The sequence below is a fragment of the Panulirus ornatus genome, chromosome 49 (assembly GCF_036320965.1).
Source record: "Panulirus ornatus isolate Po-2019 chromosome 49, ASM3632096v1, whole genome shotgun sequence".
NCBI classification, from domain to species: Eukaryota; Metazoa; Arthropoda; class Malacostraca; order Decapoda; family Palinuridae; genus Panulirus; species Panulirus ornatus.
Genome location: NC_092272.1, coordinates 1,111,829 through 1,127,323, shown reverse-complemented (window position 1 = coordinate 1,127,323; position 15,495 = coordinate 1,111,829). Strand labels below are relative to the sequence as shown.

The 15,495-nt window shown below is 41.5% G+C and overlaps 1 protein-coding gene across 1 annotated transcript in view; it reads left to right on the top strand.

Annotated features, from left to right (window-relative positions):
• The window catches only part of LOC139764249 (uncharacterized), a 99,561-nt gene extending 84,962 nt beyond the window's left edge, over positions 1 to 14,599 (top strand). Inside the window, 3 exon segments of the mRNA XM_071690748.1 lie at positions 6,413 to 6,588; positions 13,969 to 14,110; positions 14,586 to 14,599. Of these exon segments, the coding sequence (XP_071546849.1) occupies positions 6,413 to 6,588; positions 13,969 to 14,110; positions 14,586 to 14,599 (332 nt within the window).
• Positions 14,600 to 15,495: the final 896 nt, after the last annotated feature.

Genomic DNA, 15,495 nt, shown 5'->3' with positions numbered 1-15,495 from the left:
ACATGTATATACATACACGTCCACACACGCAAATATACATACCTACAAGGGAGCAAATGGGAACTTCAGTGAAGGGTGCAAATGGGGAGGTGATAACAAGTAGTGGTGATGTGAGAAGGAGATGGAGTGAATATTTTGAAGGTTTGTTGAATGTGTTTGATGATAGAGTGGCAGATATAGGGTGTTTTGGTCGAGGTGGTGTGCAAAGTGAGAGGGTTAGGGAAAATGATTTGGTAAACTGAGAAGAGGTAGTAAAAGCTTTGCGGAAGATGAAAGCCGGCAAGGCAGCAGGTTTGGATGGTATTGCAGTGGAAGTTATTAAAAATGGGGGTGACTGTATTGTTGACTGGTTGGTAAGGTTATTTAATGTATGTATGACTCATGGTGAGGTGCCTGAGGATTGGAGGAATGCGTGCATAGTGCCATTGTACAAAGGCAAAGGGGATAAGAGTGAGTGGTCAAATTACAGAGGTATAAGTTTGTTGAGTATTCCTGGTAAATTATATGGGAGGGTATTGATTGAGAGGGTGAAGGCATGAACAGAGCATCAGATTGGGGAAGAGCAGTGTGGTTTCAGAAGTGATAGAGGATGTGTGGATCAGGTGTTTGCTTTGAAGAATGTATGTGAGAAATACTAAGAAAAGCAAATGGATTTGTATGTAGCATTTATGGATCTGGAGAAGGCATATGATAGAATTGATAGAGATGCTCTGTGGAAGGTATTAAGAATATATGGTGTGGGAGGCAAGTTGTTAGAAGCAGTGAAAAGTTTTTATCGAGGATGTAAGGCATGTGTACGTGTAGGAAGAGAGGAAAGTGATTGGTTCTCAGTGAATGTAGGTTTGCGGCAGGGGTGTGTGATGTCTCCATGGTTGTTTAATTTGTTTATGGATGGGGTTGTTAGGGAGGTGAATGCAAGAGTTCTGGAAAGAGGGGCAAGTATGAAGTCTGTTGTGGATGAGAGAGCTTGGGAAGTGAGTCAGTTGTTGTTCACTGATGATACAGCGCTGGTGGCTGATTCATGTGAGAAACTGCAGAAGCTGGTGACTGGGTTTGGTGAAGTGTGTGAAAGAAGAAAGTTAAGAGTAAATGTGAATAAGAGCAAGGTTATTAGGTACAGTAGGGTTGAGGGTCAAGGCAATTGGGAGGTAAGTTTGAATGGAGAAAAACTGGAGGAAGTAAAGTGTTTTAGATATCTGGGAGTGGATCTGGCAGCGGATGGAACCATGGAAGCGGAAGTGAATCATAGGGTGGGGGAGGGGGCGAAAATCCTGGGAGCCTTGAAGAATGTGTGGAAGTCGAGAACATTATCTTGGAAAGCAAAAATGGGTATGTTTGAAGGAATAGTGGTTCCAACAATGTTGTATGGTTGCGAGGCGTGGGCTATGGATAGAGTGGTGCGCAGGAGGGTGGATGTGCTGGAAATGAGATGTTTGAGGACAATGTGTGGTGTGAGGTGGTTTGATCAAGTAAGTAATGTAAGGGTAAGAGAGATGTGTGGAAATAAAAAGAGCGTGGTTGAGAGAGCAGAAGAGGGTGTTTTGAAATGGTTTGGGCACATGGAGAGAATGAGTGAGGAAAAATTGACCAAGAGGATATATGTGTCAGAGGTGGAGGGAACGAGGAGAAGTGGGAGACCAAATTGGAGGTGGAAAGATGGAGTGAAAAAGATTTTGAGTGATCGGGGCTTGAACATGCAGGAGGGTGAAAGGAGGGCAAGGAATAGAGTGAATGTTGGGGTGAAGAGGGTGGTGAGAGTAAGTGAGCTTGGGAAGGAGACTTGTGTGAGGAAGTACCAGGAGAGACTGAGTACAGAATGGAAAAAGGTGAGAACAATGGAAGTAAGGGGAGTGGGGGAGGAATGGGATGTATTTAGGGAATCAGTGATGGATTGCGGAAAAGATGCTTGTGGCATGAGAAGAGTGGGAGGTGGGTTGATTAGAAAGGGTAGTGAGTGGTGGGATGAAGAAGTAAGAGTATTAGTGAAAGAGAAGAGAGAGGCATTTGGACGATTTTTGCAGGGAAAAAATGAAATTGAGTGGGAGATGTATAAAAGAAAGAGACAGGAGGTCAAGAGAAAGGTGCAAGAGGTGAAAAAAAAAAAGGGCAAATGAGAGTTGGGGTGAGAGAGTATCATTAAATTTTAGGGAGAATAAAAAGATGTTCTGGAAGGAGGTAAATAAAGTGCGTAAGACAAGGGAGCAAATGGGAACTTCAGTGAAGGGCGCAAATGGGGAGGTGATAACAAGTAGTGGTGATGTGAGAAGGAGATGGAGTGAGTATTTTGAAGGTTTGTTGAATGTGTTTGATGATAGAGTGGCAGATATAGGGTGTTTTGGTCGAGGTGGTGTGCAAAGTGAGAGGGTTAGGGAAAATGATTTGGTAAACAGAGAAGAGGTAGTAAAAGCTTTGCGGAAGATGAAAGCCGGCAAGGCAGCAGGTTTGGATGGTATTGCAGTGGAATTTATTAAAAAAGGGGGTGACTGTATTGTTGACTGGTTGGTGAGGTTATTTTTTTTTTTTTTTTTTTTTCCAAAAGAAGGAACAGAGAAGAGGTGCAGGTGAGGATATTCCCTCAAAGGCCCAGTCCTCTGTTCTTAACGCTACCTCGCTATCGCGGGAAATAGCGAATAGTATGAAAAAAAAAAATATATATATATATATATATATATATATATATATATATATATATATATATATATATATATATATATAAAGTGTGTGGAAGAAGAAAGTTAAGAGTAAATGTCAATAAGAGCAAGGTTATTAGGTACAGTAGGGTTGAGGGTCAAGTCAATTGGGAGGTGAGTTTGAATGGTGAGAGGCTGGAGGAAGTGAAGTGTTTTAGATATCTGGGAGTGGATCTGTCAGCGGATGGAACCATGGAAGCGGAAGTGGATCATAGGGTGGGGGAGGGGGCGAAAATTTTGGGAGCCTTGAAAAATGTGTGGAAGTCGAGAACATTATCCCGGAAAGCAAAAATGGGTATGTTTGAAGGAATAGTAGTTCCAACAATGTTGTATGGTTGCGAGGCGTGGGCTATGGATAGAGTTGTGCGTAGGAGGATGGATGTGCTGGAAATGAGATGTTTGAGGACAATGTGTGGTGTGAGGTGGTTTGATCGAGTAAGTAACGTAAGGGTAAGAGAGATGTGTGGAAATAAAAAGAGCGTGGTTGAGAGAGCAGAAGAGGGTGTTTTGAAATGGTTTGGGCACATGGAGAGAATGAGTGAGGAAAGATTGACCAAGAGGATATATGTGTCGGAGGTGGAGGGAACGAGGAGAAGAGGGAGACCAAATTGGAGGTGGAAAGATGGAGTGAAAAGGATTTTGTGTGATCGGGGCCTGAACATGCAGGAGGGTGAAAGGAGGGCAAGGAATAGAGTGAATTGGAGCGATGTGGTATACCGGGGTTGACGTGCTGTCAGTGGATTGAATCAAGGCATGTGAAGCGTCTGGGGTAAACCATGGAAAGCTGTGTAGGTATGTATATTTGCGTGTGTGGACGTGTGTATGTACATGTGTATGGGGGGGGTTGGGCCATTTCTTTCGTCTGTTTCCTTGCGCTACCTCGCAAACGCGGGAGATAGCGACAAAGTATAAAAAAAAAAAAAAAAAAAAAATATATATATATATATATATATATATATATATATATATATATATATGGAATGAGTATTTTGAAGGTTTGTTGAATGTGTCTGATGACAGAGTGGCAGATATAGGGTGTTTGGGTCGAGGTGGTGTGCAAAGTGAGAGGGTTAGGGAAAATGATTTGGTAAACAGAGAAGAGGTAGTAAAAGCTTTGCGGAAGATGAAAGCCGGCAATGCAGCAGGTTTGGATGGTATTGCAGTGGAATTTATTAAAAAAGGGGGTGACTGTATTGTTGACTGGTTGGTAAGGTTATTTAATGTATGTATGACTCATGGTGAGGTGCCTGAGGATTGGCGGAATGCGTGCATAGTGCCATTGTACAAAGGCAAAGGGGATAAGAGTGAGTGCTCAAATTACAGAGGTATAAGTTTGTTGAGTATTCCTGGTAAATTATATGGGAGGGTATTGATTGAGAGGGTGAAGGCAGGTACAGAGCATCAGATTGGGGAAGAGCAGTGTGGTTTCAGAAGTGGTAGAGGATGTGTGGATCAGGTGTTTGCTTTGAAGAATGTATGTGAGAAATACTTAGAAAAGCAAATGGATTTGTATGTAGCATTTATGGATCTGGAGAAGGCATATGATAGAGTTGATAGAGATGCTCTGTGGAAGGTATTAAGAATATATGGTGTGGGAGGCAAGTTGTTAGAAGCAGTGAAAAGTTTTTATCGAGGATGTAAGGCATGTGTACGTGTAGGAAGAGAGGAAAGTGATTGGTTCTCAGTGAATGTAGGTTTGCGGCAGGGGTGTGTGATGTCTCCATGGTTGTTTAATTTGTTTATGGATGGGGTTGTTAGGGAGGTAAATGCAAGAGTCTTGGAAAGAGGGGCAAGTATGAAGTCTGTTGGGGATGAGAGAGCTTGGGAAGTGAGTCAGTTGTTGTTCGCTGATGATACAGCGCTGGTGGCGGATTCATGTGAGGAACTGCAGAAGCTGGTGACGGAGTTTGGTAAAGTGTGTGGAAGAAGAAAGTTAAGAGTAAATGTGAATAAGAGCAAGGTTATTAGGTACAGTAGGGTTGAGGGTCAAGTCAATTGGGAGGTGAGTTTGAATGGAGAAAAACTGGAGGAAGTGAAGTGTTTTAGATATCTGGGAGTGGATCTGTCAGCGGATGGAACCATGGAAGCGGAAGTGGATCATAGGGTGGGGGAGGGGGCGAAAATTTTGGGAGCCTTGAAAAATGTGTGGAAGTCGAGAACATTATCTCGGAAAGCAAAAATGGGTATGGTTGAAGGAATAGTGGTTCCAACAATGTTGTATGGTTGCGAGGCGTGGGCTATGGATAGAGTTGTGCGCAGGAGGATGGATGTGCTGGAAATGAGATGTTTGAGGACAATGTGTGGTGTGAGGTGGTTTGATCGAGTAAGTAACGTAAGGGTAAGAGAGATGTGTGGAAATAAAAAGAGCGTGGTTGAGAGAGCAGAAGAGGGTGTTTTGAAATGGTTTGGGCACATGGAGAGAATGAGTGAGGAAAGATTGACCAAGAGGATATATGTGTCGGAGGTGGAGGGAACGAGGAGAAGAGGGAGACCAAATTGGAGGTGGAAAGATGGAGTGAAAAGGATTTTGTGTGATCGGGGCCTGAACATGCAGGAGGGTGAAAGGAGGGCAAGGAATAGAGTGAATTGGAGTGATGTGGTATACCGGGGTTGACGTGCTGTCAGTGGATTGAATCAAGGCATGTGAAGCGTCCGGGGTAAACCATGGAAAGCTGTATAGGTATGTATATTTGCGTGTGTGGACGTGTGTATGTACATGTGTATGGGGGGGGTTGGGCCATTTCTTTCGTCTGTTTCCTTGCGCTACCTCGCAACCGTGGGAGACAGCGACGAGGTATTAAAAAAAAAAAAAAAATATATATATATATATATATTTTTTTTTTTTTTTTTTTTTTTTTTATACTTTGTCGCTGTCTCCCGCGTTTGCGAGGTAGCGCAAGGAAACAGACGAAAGAAATGGCCCAACCCCCCCCCCATACACATGTACATACATATATATATATATATATATATATATATATATATATATATATATATATATATATATATATATATATATATATATAGCATTAATGAGATGGCCTCACTTATGGCTTCTGCTGTGTTTGCTGTCTCAAGTAACATAAAAAAGAAAGAGTTATACAAAATCCTGTAGCCAGAAGAACTCTGAGCCTGGCAGTCTTTCAGATTGGCCTGCAAAAATTTCATGACAACAAGAATATTTCACCAGAATATTTCTGGTGTGAAAAAGAAATGCCACAGAAAGTATAACATAAACATGATGGTAGACAACTACTGGAAGCTTCAGCATAATGAATCCATTGCCAGACACAAGTTACAATCTAGAGAACCCATTTTTAGCTTCATTATACAAGTTTTACATGAGTGAATGAACTAAGTGCTTGTGTACATGAGAAGTTCTGAGCAAGAGTTTGAAAACTACAAAATTAAGTAGATATACAAAAGTTTGTGTTAACTTCACACTACTGTAAGTTATTATTTCTTGAAAAACAAGATACAATTGAGCAGAACTAAATCAGCTTCATGCTTAGCCCCCTGTTGTTGAAAAAGAGCTTGCCATCCAGGAAGTAGAATGAAAATGAAAAATTTGCTCACCAGTGACATGATCAGTGATAATCAGTTTCTTGTAGATTCACTAGTTATGAGTTGTTGGATACTCTGCTGTCTCTGTATTATGTATGCTTTTTTGTCACTTTTCAAATGCCTCTTTCTATTTTACATGTTTTTTTTTTACCCTGCAGATCGAGGATTCATTGAACCTCTAGTGCGGCTGTTGAACTTGAGCAACTCCAATGTTCAGGAACAGGTGACCTGGGCTTTAGGCAACATAGCAGGGGATGGGCCAGAGCTACGGAACAAAGTGGTGGCAGCTGGTATCGTCAAGCCCTTGGTAGCTCTTGCCTCCCAAGATATAACGGTAATTAGAGTTTAGGGATAGGGGAGAAATAATACTTCCCCCGTATTCCTCACGTGTTGTAGAAGGTGACTAAAGGGGGCAGGAGCAGGGGGCTGGAAACCCTCCCTTCCTTGTATTTCAATTTCTAAAGGGGGAAACAAAAGGAGGAGTCAATCAGGGAGTGCTTATCTACCTCGAAGGCTCAGACTTGTGTGTCTGAACGTGTGTGGATGTAACCCAGGTGAGAAGAAAGGAGAAATAGGTAGTATGTTTGAGGAAAGAAACCTGGATGTTCTGGCTCTGAGTGAAACGAAGCTCAAGGGTAAAAGGGAAGAATGGTTTGGAAAAGTCTTGGGAGGAAAGTCAGTGGTTGGTGAGAGGACAAGGGCTAAGGAAGGAGTAGCACTGCTCCTAAAGCAGGTGTTGTGGGAGTGTGTGATAGTATTAGAAAATAAATTCCAGATTGATGTGGGTAAAACTGAAAGTAGATGGAGAGAGATAGGTGATTATTAGTGCTTATGCACCTGGTCATGAGAAGAAAGATCATGAGAGGCAAGTTTTTTGGGAGCAGCTGACTGAGTGTGTCAGCAGCTTTGGTGTATGAGACCAGGTATTAGTGATGGGTGATTTAAATGCAAAGGTGAGTAATGTGTCAGTTGAGGGTATAATTGGTGTACATGGGGGTATTCAGTGTTTTGGATGGCAATGGTGAAGAGCTTGTGGATTTGTGTGCTGAAAAAAGACTGGTGATTGGGAATACCTAGTTTAAAAAGAGAGATGTACATTAGTATATGTATATGACTAGGAGAGATGGTCAAAGGGCATTTTTGGATTATGTGTTTGCTGATAGGCATGTAAAAGAGAGACTTTTGGATGATAATGTGCTGAGGGGCATCTAGAGGGTTATCTGATCACTATCTTATGGAGACGAGAGTGTAGAGGTTTTCAAAAAAGAAGAGAGGATGTTGGGAGAAGAGAGTGAGTGAGCTTGGAAAGGAGACTTGTGGGAGGAATTATCAGGAGAGATCGAGTGTAGAATGACAAAAGGTGAGAGCAGATTATGTGAGGGGAGTGGGTCAGGAATGGGATGTATTTAGGGAAGCAATGATGGCATGTGCAAAAGATGCATGTGGCATGAGATAGGTGGGAGGTGGGCTGATTAGAAAGGGTAGTGAGTGTGGGCTGATCAGAAATGGTAGTGAGTGGTGGGATGAAGATGTAAAGTTGTTAGTGAAAGAGAAAAGAGAGGCATATGGATGATACTTACAAGGAAGGAGTGCAAATGATTGGGAGATGTATAAAAGGAAGCAGCACGAGGTCAAGAGTAAGGTGCAAGGTTTGAAAAAGAGGGCAAATGAGAGTTGGGGTGAGAGAGTATCATTAAACTTTAGGGAGAATAAAAAGATGTTTTGGAAGGAGGTAAATATCATGCGTAAGACAAGAGAACAAATGAGAACATCGGTGAAGGGGGCAAAGGGGGAAGTGACAACAGGTAGTGATGAAGTGAGAAGGAGTAGTGAGTATTTTGAAGGTTTGTTGAATGTGTTTGATGATAGAGTGGCATAAGTAGGGTGTTTTGGTCAGGGTGGTGTGTAAAGTGAGAGGGTCAGGGAGAATGGTTTGGTTAAGAGAGAAGAAGCTGTGAAAGCTTTGCAGAAGATGAAGTCCGGCAAGGCAAGGCAGTGGGTTTGGATGGTATATGCAGTGGAATTTATGAGAAAGGAGTTGATTGTGTTGTTGATTGGTTGGAAAGGATATTCAATGTATGTACGAATCATGAAGTGCCTAAGGATTGGTAGGATGCATGCATAGTACCATTGTACAGAGGCAAAAGGGATAAAGGTGAGTGTTCAAACTACAGAGGCATAAGTTTGTTGAGTATTTGTGGGAAATTGTATGGGAGTGTATTGATTGAGAGGGGAAGAGCAGTGTGGTTTCAGAAGTGGTAAAGGATGTGTGGATCAGGTGTTTTCATTGAGAAATGTATGTGAGAACTACTAAGAAAAGCAGATGGATTTGTATGGTTCCGGAGAAGGCATATGATAGGGTTGATAGAGATGCTTTGTGGAAGGTCTTAAGAGTTTATGGTGTGGGACGTAAGCTGGTAGAAGCAGTGAAAAGTTTTTACCAAGGGTGTAAGGCATGTGTACGAGTAGAAATAGAGGAGAGAGATTGGTTCCCAGTGAAGTTCAGGTCTGCGGCAGGAGTGTCTGATGTCCCCATGGTTGTTTAGTTTGTTTTTGGATGGGGTGGTTAGGCATGTAAATGCAAGAGATTTGGATAGAGGGGTGAGTATGCAGTCTGTTGGGGATGAGAGGGCCTGGGAAGTGAGTCAGTTGTTTGCCAATGATACAGCTCTGGTAGGTGATTTGAGTGAGAAACTGCAAAAGTTGGTGACTGAGTTTGGAGAAGTGTGTGAAAGGAGAAAGGTGAGATTAAGTGAGAATAAGAGCAAGGTTATTAGGTTCAGTAAAGTTGATGGACAAGTTAATCGGGATGTAAGTTTGAATGGAGAAAAACTGGAGGAAGTGAAGTGTTTTAGATATCTGGGAGTGGACTTAGCAGCAAATGGAACCATGGAAGCAGAAGTGATTCACTGGGTGGGGGAAGGGTGAAGGTTCTGGGAGTGATGAAGAATGTGTAGAAGGAGAGAACATTAACTTGGAGAGCAAAAATGGGTATGTTTGAAGGAATAGTATAGAATATGGTTGTAAGGCATGTAAGGCTTAATGAGTACTGATAACTAATGCTTTGAGGTATACTTATTTAGAAGTAACCTATAAGCAAGGGCTGTTGGTAATTTGTAAAAACTGAAAAGTTAGGATATACCAATAAATGATGGAGTGGAAAAGATTTTGAGTGATCAGGGCCTGAACATACAAGAGGGTGGAAGGCATGCAAGGAATAGAGTGAATTGGAATGATTTGGTATACTGGGGTCAACATGCTATCAATGGACTGAACCAGGGCATGTAAAGGGACCTGGATGTGGATAGAGCACTGTGGTTTCAGTGTATTAAACTTGACAGCTAGAGACTGAATGTGACGAATGTGGCCTTTTTTTGTCTTTTCCTACCTCAGTGAAGGGGGGTCTATTTCCTGTGTGGTGGGGTTGCAACAGGAATGGATGAAGGCAAGCATGTATGAATATGTACATACACGTGTATATATGTATATGTCTGTGTATGTATATGTTGATATGTATATGTACGTATATGTGCATGTATGGGTGTTTGTGTATATATATATATGTGTATATGAGTGGATGGGCCTTTCTTCGTCAGTTTCCTGGTGCTATCAGGAAACAGACGAAGAAAGGCCCATCCACTCATATTTTTTTTTTTTTTTTTGCTTTGTCGCTGTCTCCCACGTTTGCGAGGTAGCGAAAGGAAACAGACGAAAGAAATGGCCCAACCCACCCCCATACACATGTATATACATACGTCCACACACGCAAATATACATACCTACACAGCTTTCCATGGTTTACCCCAGACGCTTCACATGCCCTGATTCAATCCACTGACAGCACGTCAACCCCGGTATACCACATCGCTCCAATTCACTCTATTCCTTGCCCTCCTTTCACCCTCCTGCATGTTCAGGCCCCGATCACACAAAATCTTTTTCACTCCATCTTTCCACCTCCAATTTGGTCTCCCTCTTCTCCTCGTTCCCTCCACCTCCGACACATATATCCTCTTGGTCAATCTTTCCTCACTCATTCTCTCCATGTGCCCAAACCATTTCAAAACACCCTCTTCTGCTCTCTCAACCACGCTCTTTTTATTACCACACATCTCTCTTACCCTTACGTTACTTACTCGATCAAACCACCTCACACCACACATTGTCCTCAAACATCTCATTTCCAGCACATCCATCCTCCTGCGCACAACTCTATCCATAGCCCACGCCTCGCAACCATACAGCATTGTTGGAACCACTATTCCTTCAAACATACCCATTTTTGCTTTCCGAGATAATGTTCTCGACTTCCACACATTCTTCAAGGCTCCCAGAATTTTCGCCCCCTCCCCCACCCTTTGATCCACTTCCGCTTCCATGGTTCCATCCGCTGCCAGATCCACTCCCAGATATCTAAAACACTTCACTTCCTCCAGTTTTTCTCCATTCAAACTCACCTCCCAATTGACTTGACCTTCAACCCTACTGTACCTAATAACCTTGCTCTTATTCACATTTACTCTTAACTTTCTTCTTTCACACACTTTACCAAACCGAGTCACCAGCTTCTGCAGTTTCTCACATGAATCAGCCACCAGCGCTGTATCATCAGCGAACAACAACTGACTCACTTCCCAAGCTCTCTCATCCCCAACAGACTTCATACTTGCCCCTCTTTCCAAAACTCTTGCGTTCACCTCCCTAACAACCCCATCCATAAACAAATCAAACAACCATGGAGACATCACACACCCCTGCCGCAAACCTACATTCACTGAGAACCAATCACTTTCCTCTCTTCCTACACGTACACATGCCTTACATCCTCGATAAAAACTTTTCACTGCTTCTAACAACTTGCCTCCCACACCATATATTCTTAATGCCTTCCACAGAGCATCTCTATCAACTCTATCATATCCACTCATATACACATATATATACATAAACACCCATACATGCACATATATGTACATATACATATCAACATATACATACACAGACATATACTCACTGACGCGGGAAACAGCGATTAAGTGTAATAAAATGAAATAAACCATAAATGGGAAATACTACAGTCAGGAGCTGTGGAACTAATAGTAACTGAGTTAAAGACTGATGAAAACAGGAAACTGGGAGTAATATGTCAGTCACAGATAAATGTGATTTCTGGAAACCAGAAAGTTGGAGTGACTAGGGTTTATCCAATGTTTCCTAGGGTATTAAAGATACTGGTGACTGGGCATTATTAGTCAGTAATTCTTTGGAACACATATTTGCATGTACCCTTAACCAAAAGGCTTAGGAAATTCCTGGATCTTAGGTGGGCCATGAACAGCAGCAGTTCATAGCCATGCCATTTGGTCTAACTCTTTACATGGATAGTAAAGGCCCTGATGGTCTCAGGACAAGATTCAGTGTGAATGTCCTTGCTTGTCTGCATGGTTTTTTAGTTTTCATTATGTCACTAAGTGAATGCAGAACCTACCAGATCAAATCGTAGTTGGGATTCAAGACCCTAGGGTTTGCTGTTAGTCACAAGAACCAAACAGAACACAACCTTATTAGAGATCTGAGACCTGGGTTTACCATCAGCCACAAGAAGAACTGACCAAAACAAAACTATATTGGAGATCCAAGACCTATGGTTTACCATCAGCCACGAGTAGAACCAACCAGAGCAAAACCTCATGAGGGATCCAAGACCTGGAATTTACCTTCTGCCACAAGAAGAACCAACCAGAACAGAACCGTATAAGAGATCCAGGACCTGGGTTTTATCATCAGCCACAAGAAGAACCAACCAGAATAAAACCCAATTAGAAATCCAAGACCTGTGGTGTACCGACCAGAACAAAACCCTAATAGAGATCCAAGACCTGGGGTTTACCATCAGCCACCAGAAGTCACATTTTATTCTACCCAAAAGTTCAACCGACTAGAAATCACGTGAAACACCCAGAGAGTGAAGGGACACTATGCATATCAAAGGGATTGGTAACCTTCAGCTGTCGGAAGGGGCTTTGCAATAATAACTTCTTCCTCCATCTCCTCTGCCCTATTTTATTGCTTAAAATAGAAGGCAAAAAAGAAAAAAAAGATTGGTTTGAATATGTAGCAATACACAGTGAGAAAAGGGTGGGCAAAAGAAATTTTGAAAACAAGAAGCAAAAGAGAGAAGGACAGATGAATGGTGGATGAGGAAAAGATGTTAAGATTATTCCAGTAACTTAGTTTTAATCAGCAGTCTTGATATGGGTGTTGTAAGATTGTTGTGGACATCACTGTAACTCTCCCAAGTTGGGACTGTAGTGCTTCCTTGGCCAAATAGTGTCTACAGCCTGCTCTGTGCTACCACCTAAATGCCCCTTTTTCTACTCTGTACCCCCTTCCACAAATCAGGGATTGGACAAACACCTCAGGAAAAGGATAGAGTCTTCCTTAGGTCAAGTAAATGTTAGTGTGTGGTACCAGGTGTTCATCCAGCTCCACATGAAGGATGTGCGCATCCTTTACCATAGACACGTGGCAGCATTGCTGCGTCGTTTCCACCAAGGAACGTGTTGTATCTGCCTCCTGGGAACAACAGAGGCAATTTCATCACAAGCATGCAATCTAGATTTGCATTGCAGCAAAACCCTTAAAATGCGCCCTCTGCTTGTGGTTAGAAACCCAGTCTTCTTACAGCTCCCTGTTATCAGAAGCCATTATCATAGTCCAAGCTTCCTTTTGGTTTTCTTCCAGTGGGAGTAACACCTCAAGCTGACCTTTTCTTAATAAGAGTCAGTACACTCTTGCAGTTACTCTTATGTTCCACAAATGTTTAGATTTATATGTTAAAAAAGGCCTACATTTAGATTAGAACTTATCTGTCTATCTTTCTTTATCTCTGATGTCTGTTACCTTTGGGAACTCCCTCAAGGGATGGCCATGGCAAAAAAGTCTCCATAACTGGTTTGCTCCAGCAATTACATTGATCTATCCAATCAAAATTTTTCCTCGGGGTCTCTAGAAGCTTGATTGTATCAGTAAGAAATTAAGATCCACATCATGTGCAGTCATCAGTAGCTCTGTAGCCTCCATTAAAACTTGAATTGGTCTTTGACCCAATCTGAAGCTCTTAGCCAAACATGAGATGACAGGATTCTACCGAGAAAAAAAAAATCAAATTTAAATTGCAATGAGCTTGAAGGACATCATTGCATGTATCCTATACATAAACTGTGAAACTATATGGGATTCCCTCAGAGACTAATTCATCATTTCTAATGACTTGATAGTCCCTCATTTGGCTTAAAACAGTGCAAGGTAGATAAAGAAAATTATCCTAATGCCCCCAGCTAGATTTTCTTGTGACTGTCTCACGTTAGTAAGGAAAAGAAATGGTTTTGTGTAAATCTAGAATCATTCAGTTATGTTTAACTCTGTTCCTTTCCAGATGCATGTTGCCTTTCAGTTTACGCATATATATCATCAAGCCATATCTATTTTGTTGAAATGAAATATGTACCTTCTCCCCTTACTTACCAAATTGATTTGTTGCATGATGCTCAACTCTACATACATACATACACATCACCTTCAGACACAAAATGGTTCCATTTCAGTTGTAAAGAAAAAGTGTTCATATAACTATCATTATATTACTGAAGCCTACATGTGTACTGAAATATCATATCTAAGGTGCTGAAAACTTTCCACTTGTATTTGGCAGCTGTCCTTCCTCCGTACCTTAACATGGGCTTTCTCAAACATATTCCGGACCAAGCATTTGGAGATGCCTGATGAAGAAAAATCGCTTTTTCTACACATCTTGAAAGAAAACCTCCTGCCACATGATGACAGTGCAGTGCATGGTGAGTTGGGGAAGAACACCAGAGTGGGGGATTAAGGAGATGTGCTACATGGTTTGTTGATGTGGATTATGATGGAGATTGCAGATTCATTGTTCAGTCTTTTGTTGTTGGTCATAGTGGTTCTGGAAATAACAAGTCATAGAGTGTTAGTGTGGTCATGGATTGTGATGATATCGCAGTTGATATTGATTTTGTAGCTTTAAATCTTAAACATTTAGTAGCTACTGTAATGAGTCTATGAATGTAGACTGTAGTCAGTATGATTGTCACCATACTATCTGCAGAACTAGGTCATGGATACTCTCTCCAAAAGTTGAAGGTGTGCTTTAGCTATTAGTGAACAGTTTTAGATGCTGTGTATGTGAAGTGAAATGTTCCACATTAGTATATATAAGAATGTTCAACAACTGCATGTCCTCAGCTCAGCTGAAAAAGTTGTATTAAAGACTGTTATTCTGAAATTCATTTTTCCTAGTGTCTGATACATAAACATATATGCGCTTATTGAAGCTATAGCTTTTAGCATTTTGAATAAAATGATGCTGTTGTAAAAATCCATGAAAAAGAAGCTAGGCCTAAAAAGTCAGAAAAGTTCCGATTCAGAGTCTCATGTGATAAATTTTGATTTGATTTACAAAATTATAACCATGACAATTTCCAGTCAGAACCCCTTATGAAAATACTATAATTTGTTTTACCTTAGTAATTATTTGCGTAAATGGCATGAAAACCCTCCCTTCAGTAGAAATATATTCAATGTAAACAGTTTATACCATTTGACAAAGCTTATTCTCATTGTGAAGTACAAGAGACAGGTAAGATTCCTGATTAGGAAGCCTTTTCAGACAGAAAGACATCTCAGGACCAAATACTAATGTATCTGTATGTGACAACATAAGAGTATATGGCATGGGAGGTAAGTTGCTAGAAGCAGTGAAGTTTTTATCGAGGATGTAAGGCATGTGTACGAATAGGAAGAGAGGAAAGTGATTGGTTCCCAGGGAATGTTGGTTTGCAGCAGGGGTACATGATATCTCCATGGTTGTTTAATTTGTTTATGGATGGGGTTGTTAAGGAGGTGAATGCAAGAGCTTTGGAGAGAGGGCTTGGCAAGTGAGCCATTTGTTGTTCGCTGATGATGCAGCGCTGGTGGCTGATTTGGGTGAGGAACTGCAGAAGCTGGTGACTGAGTTTGGTAAAGTGTGTGAAAGAAGAAAGCTAAGAGTAAATGTGAATAAGAGCAAGGTTTTTATGTTCAGTAGGGTTGAGGGACAAGTCAGTTGGGAGGTAGGTTTGAATGGAGAAAAACTGGAGGAAGTGAAGTGTTTTAGATATTTGGGAGAGAATTTAGCAGCCGATGGAACCATGGAAATGGAAGTGAGTCA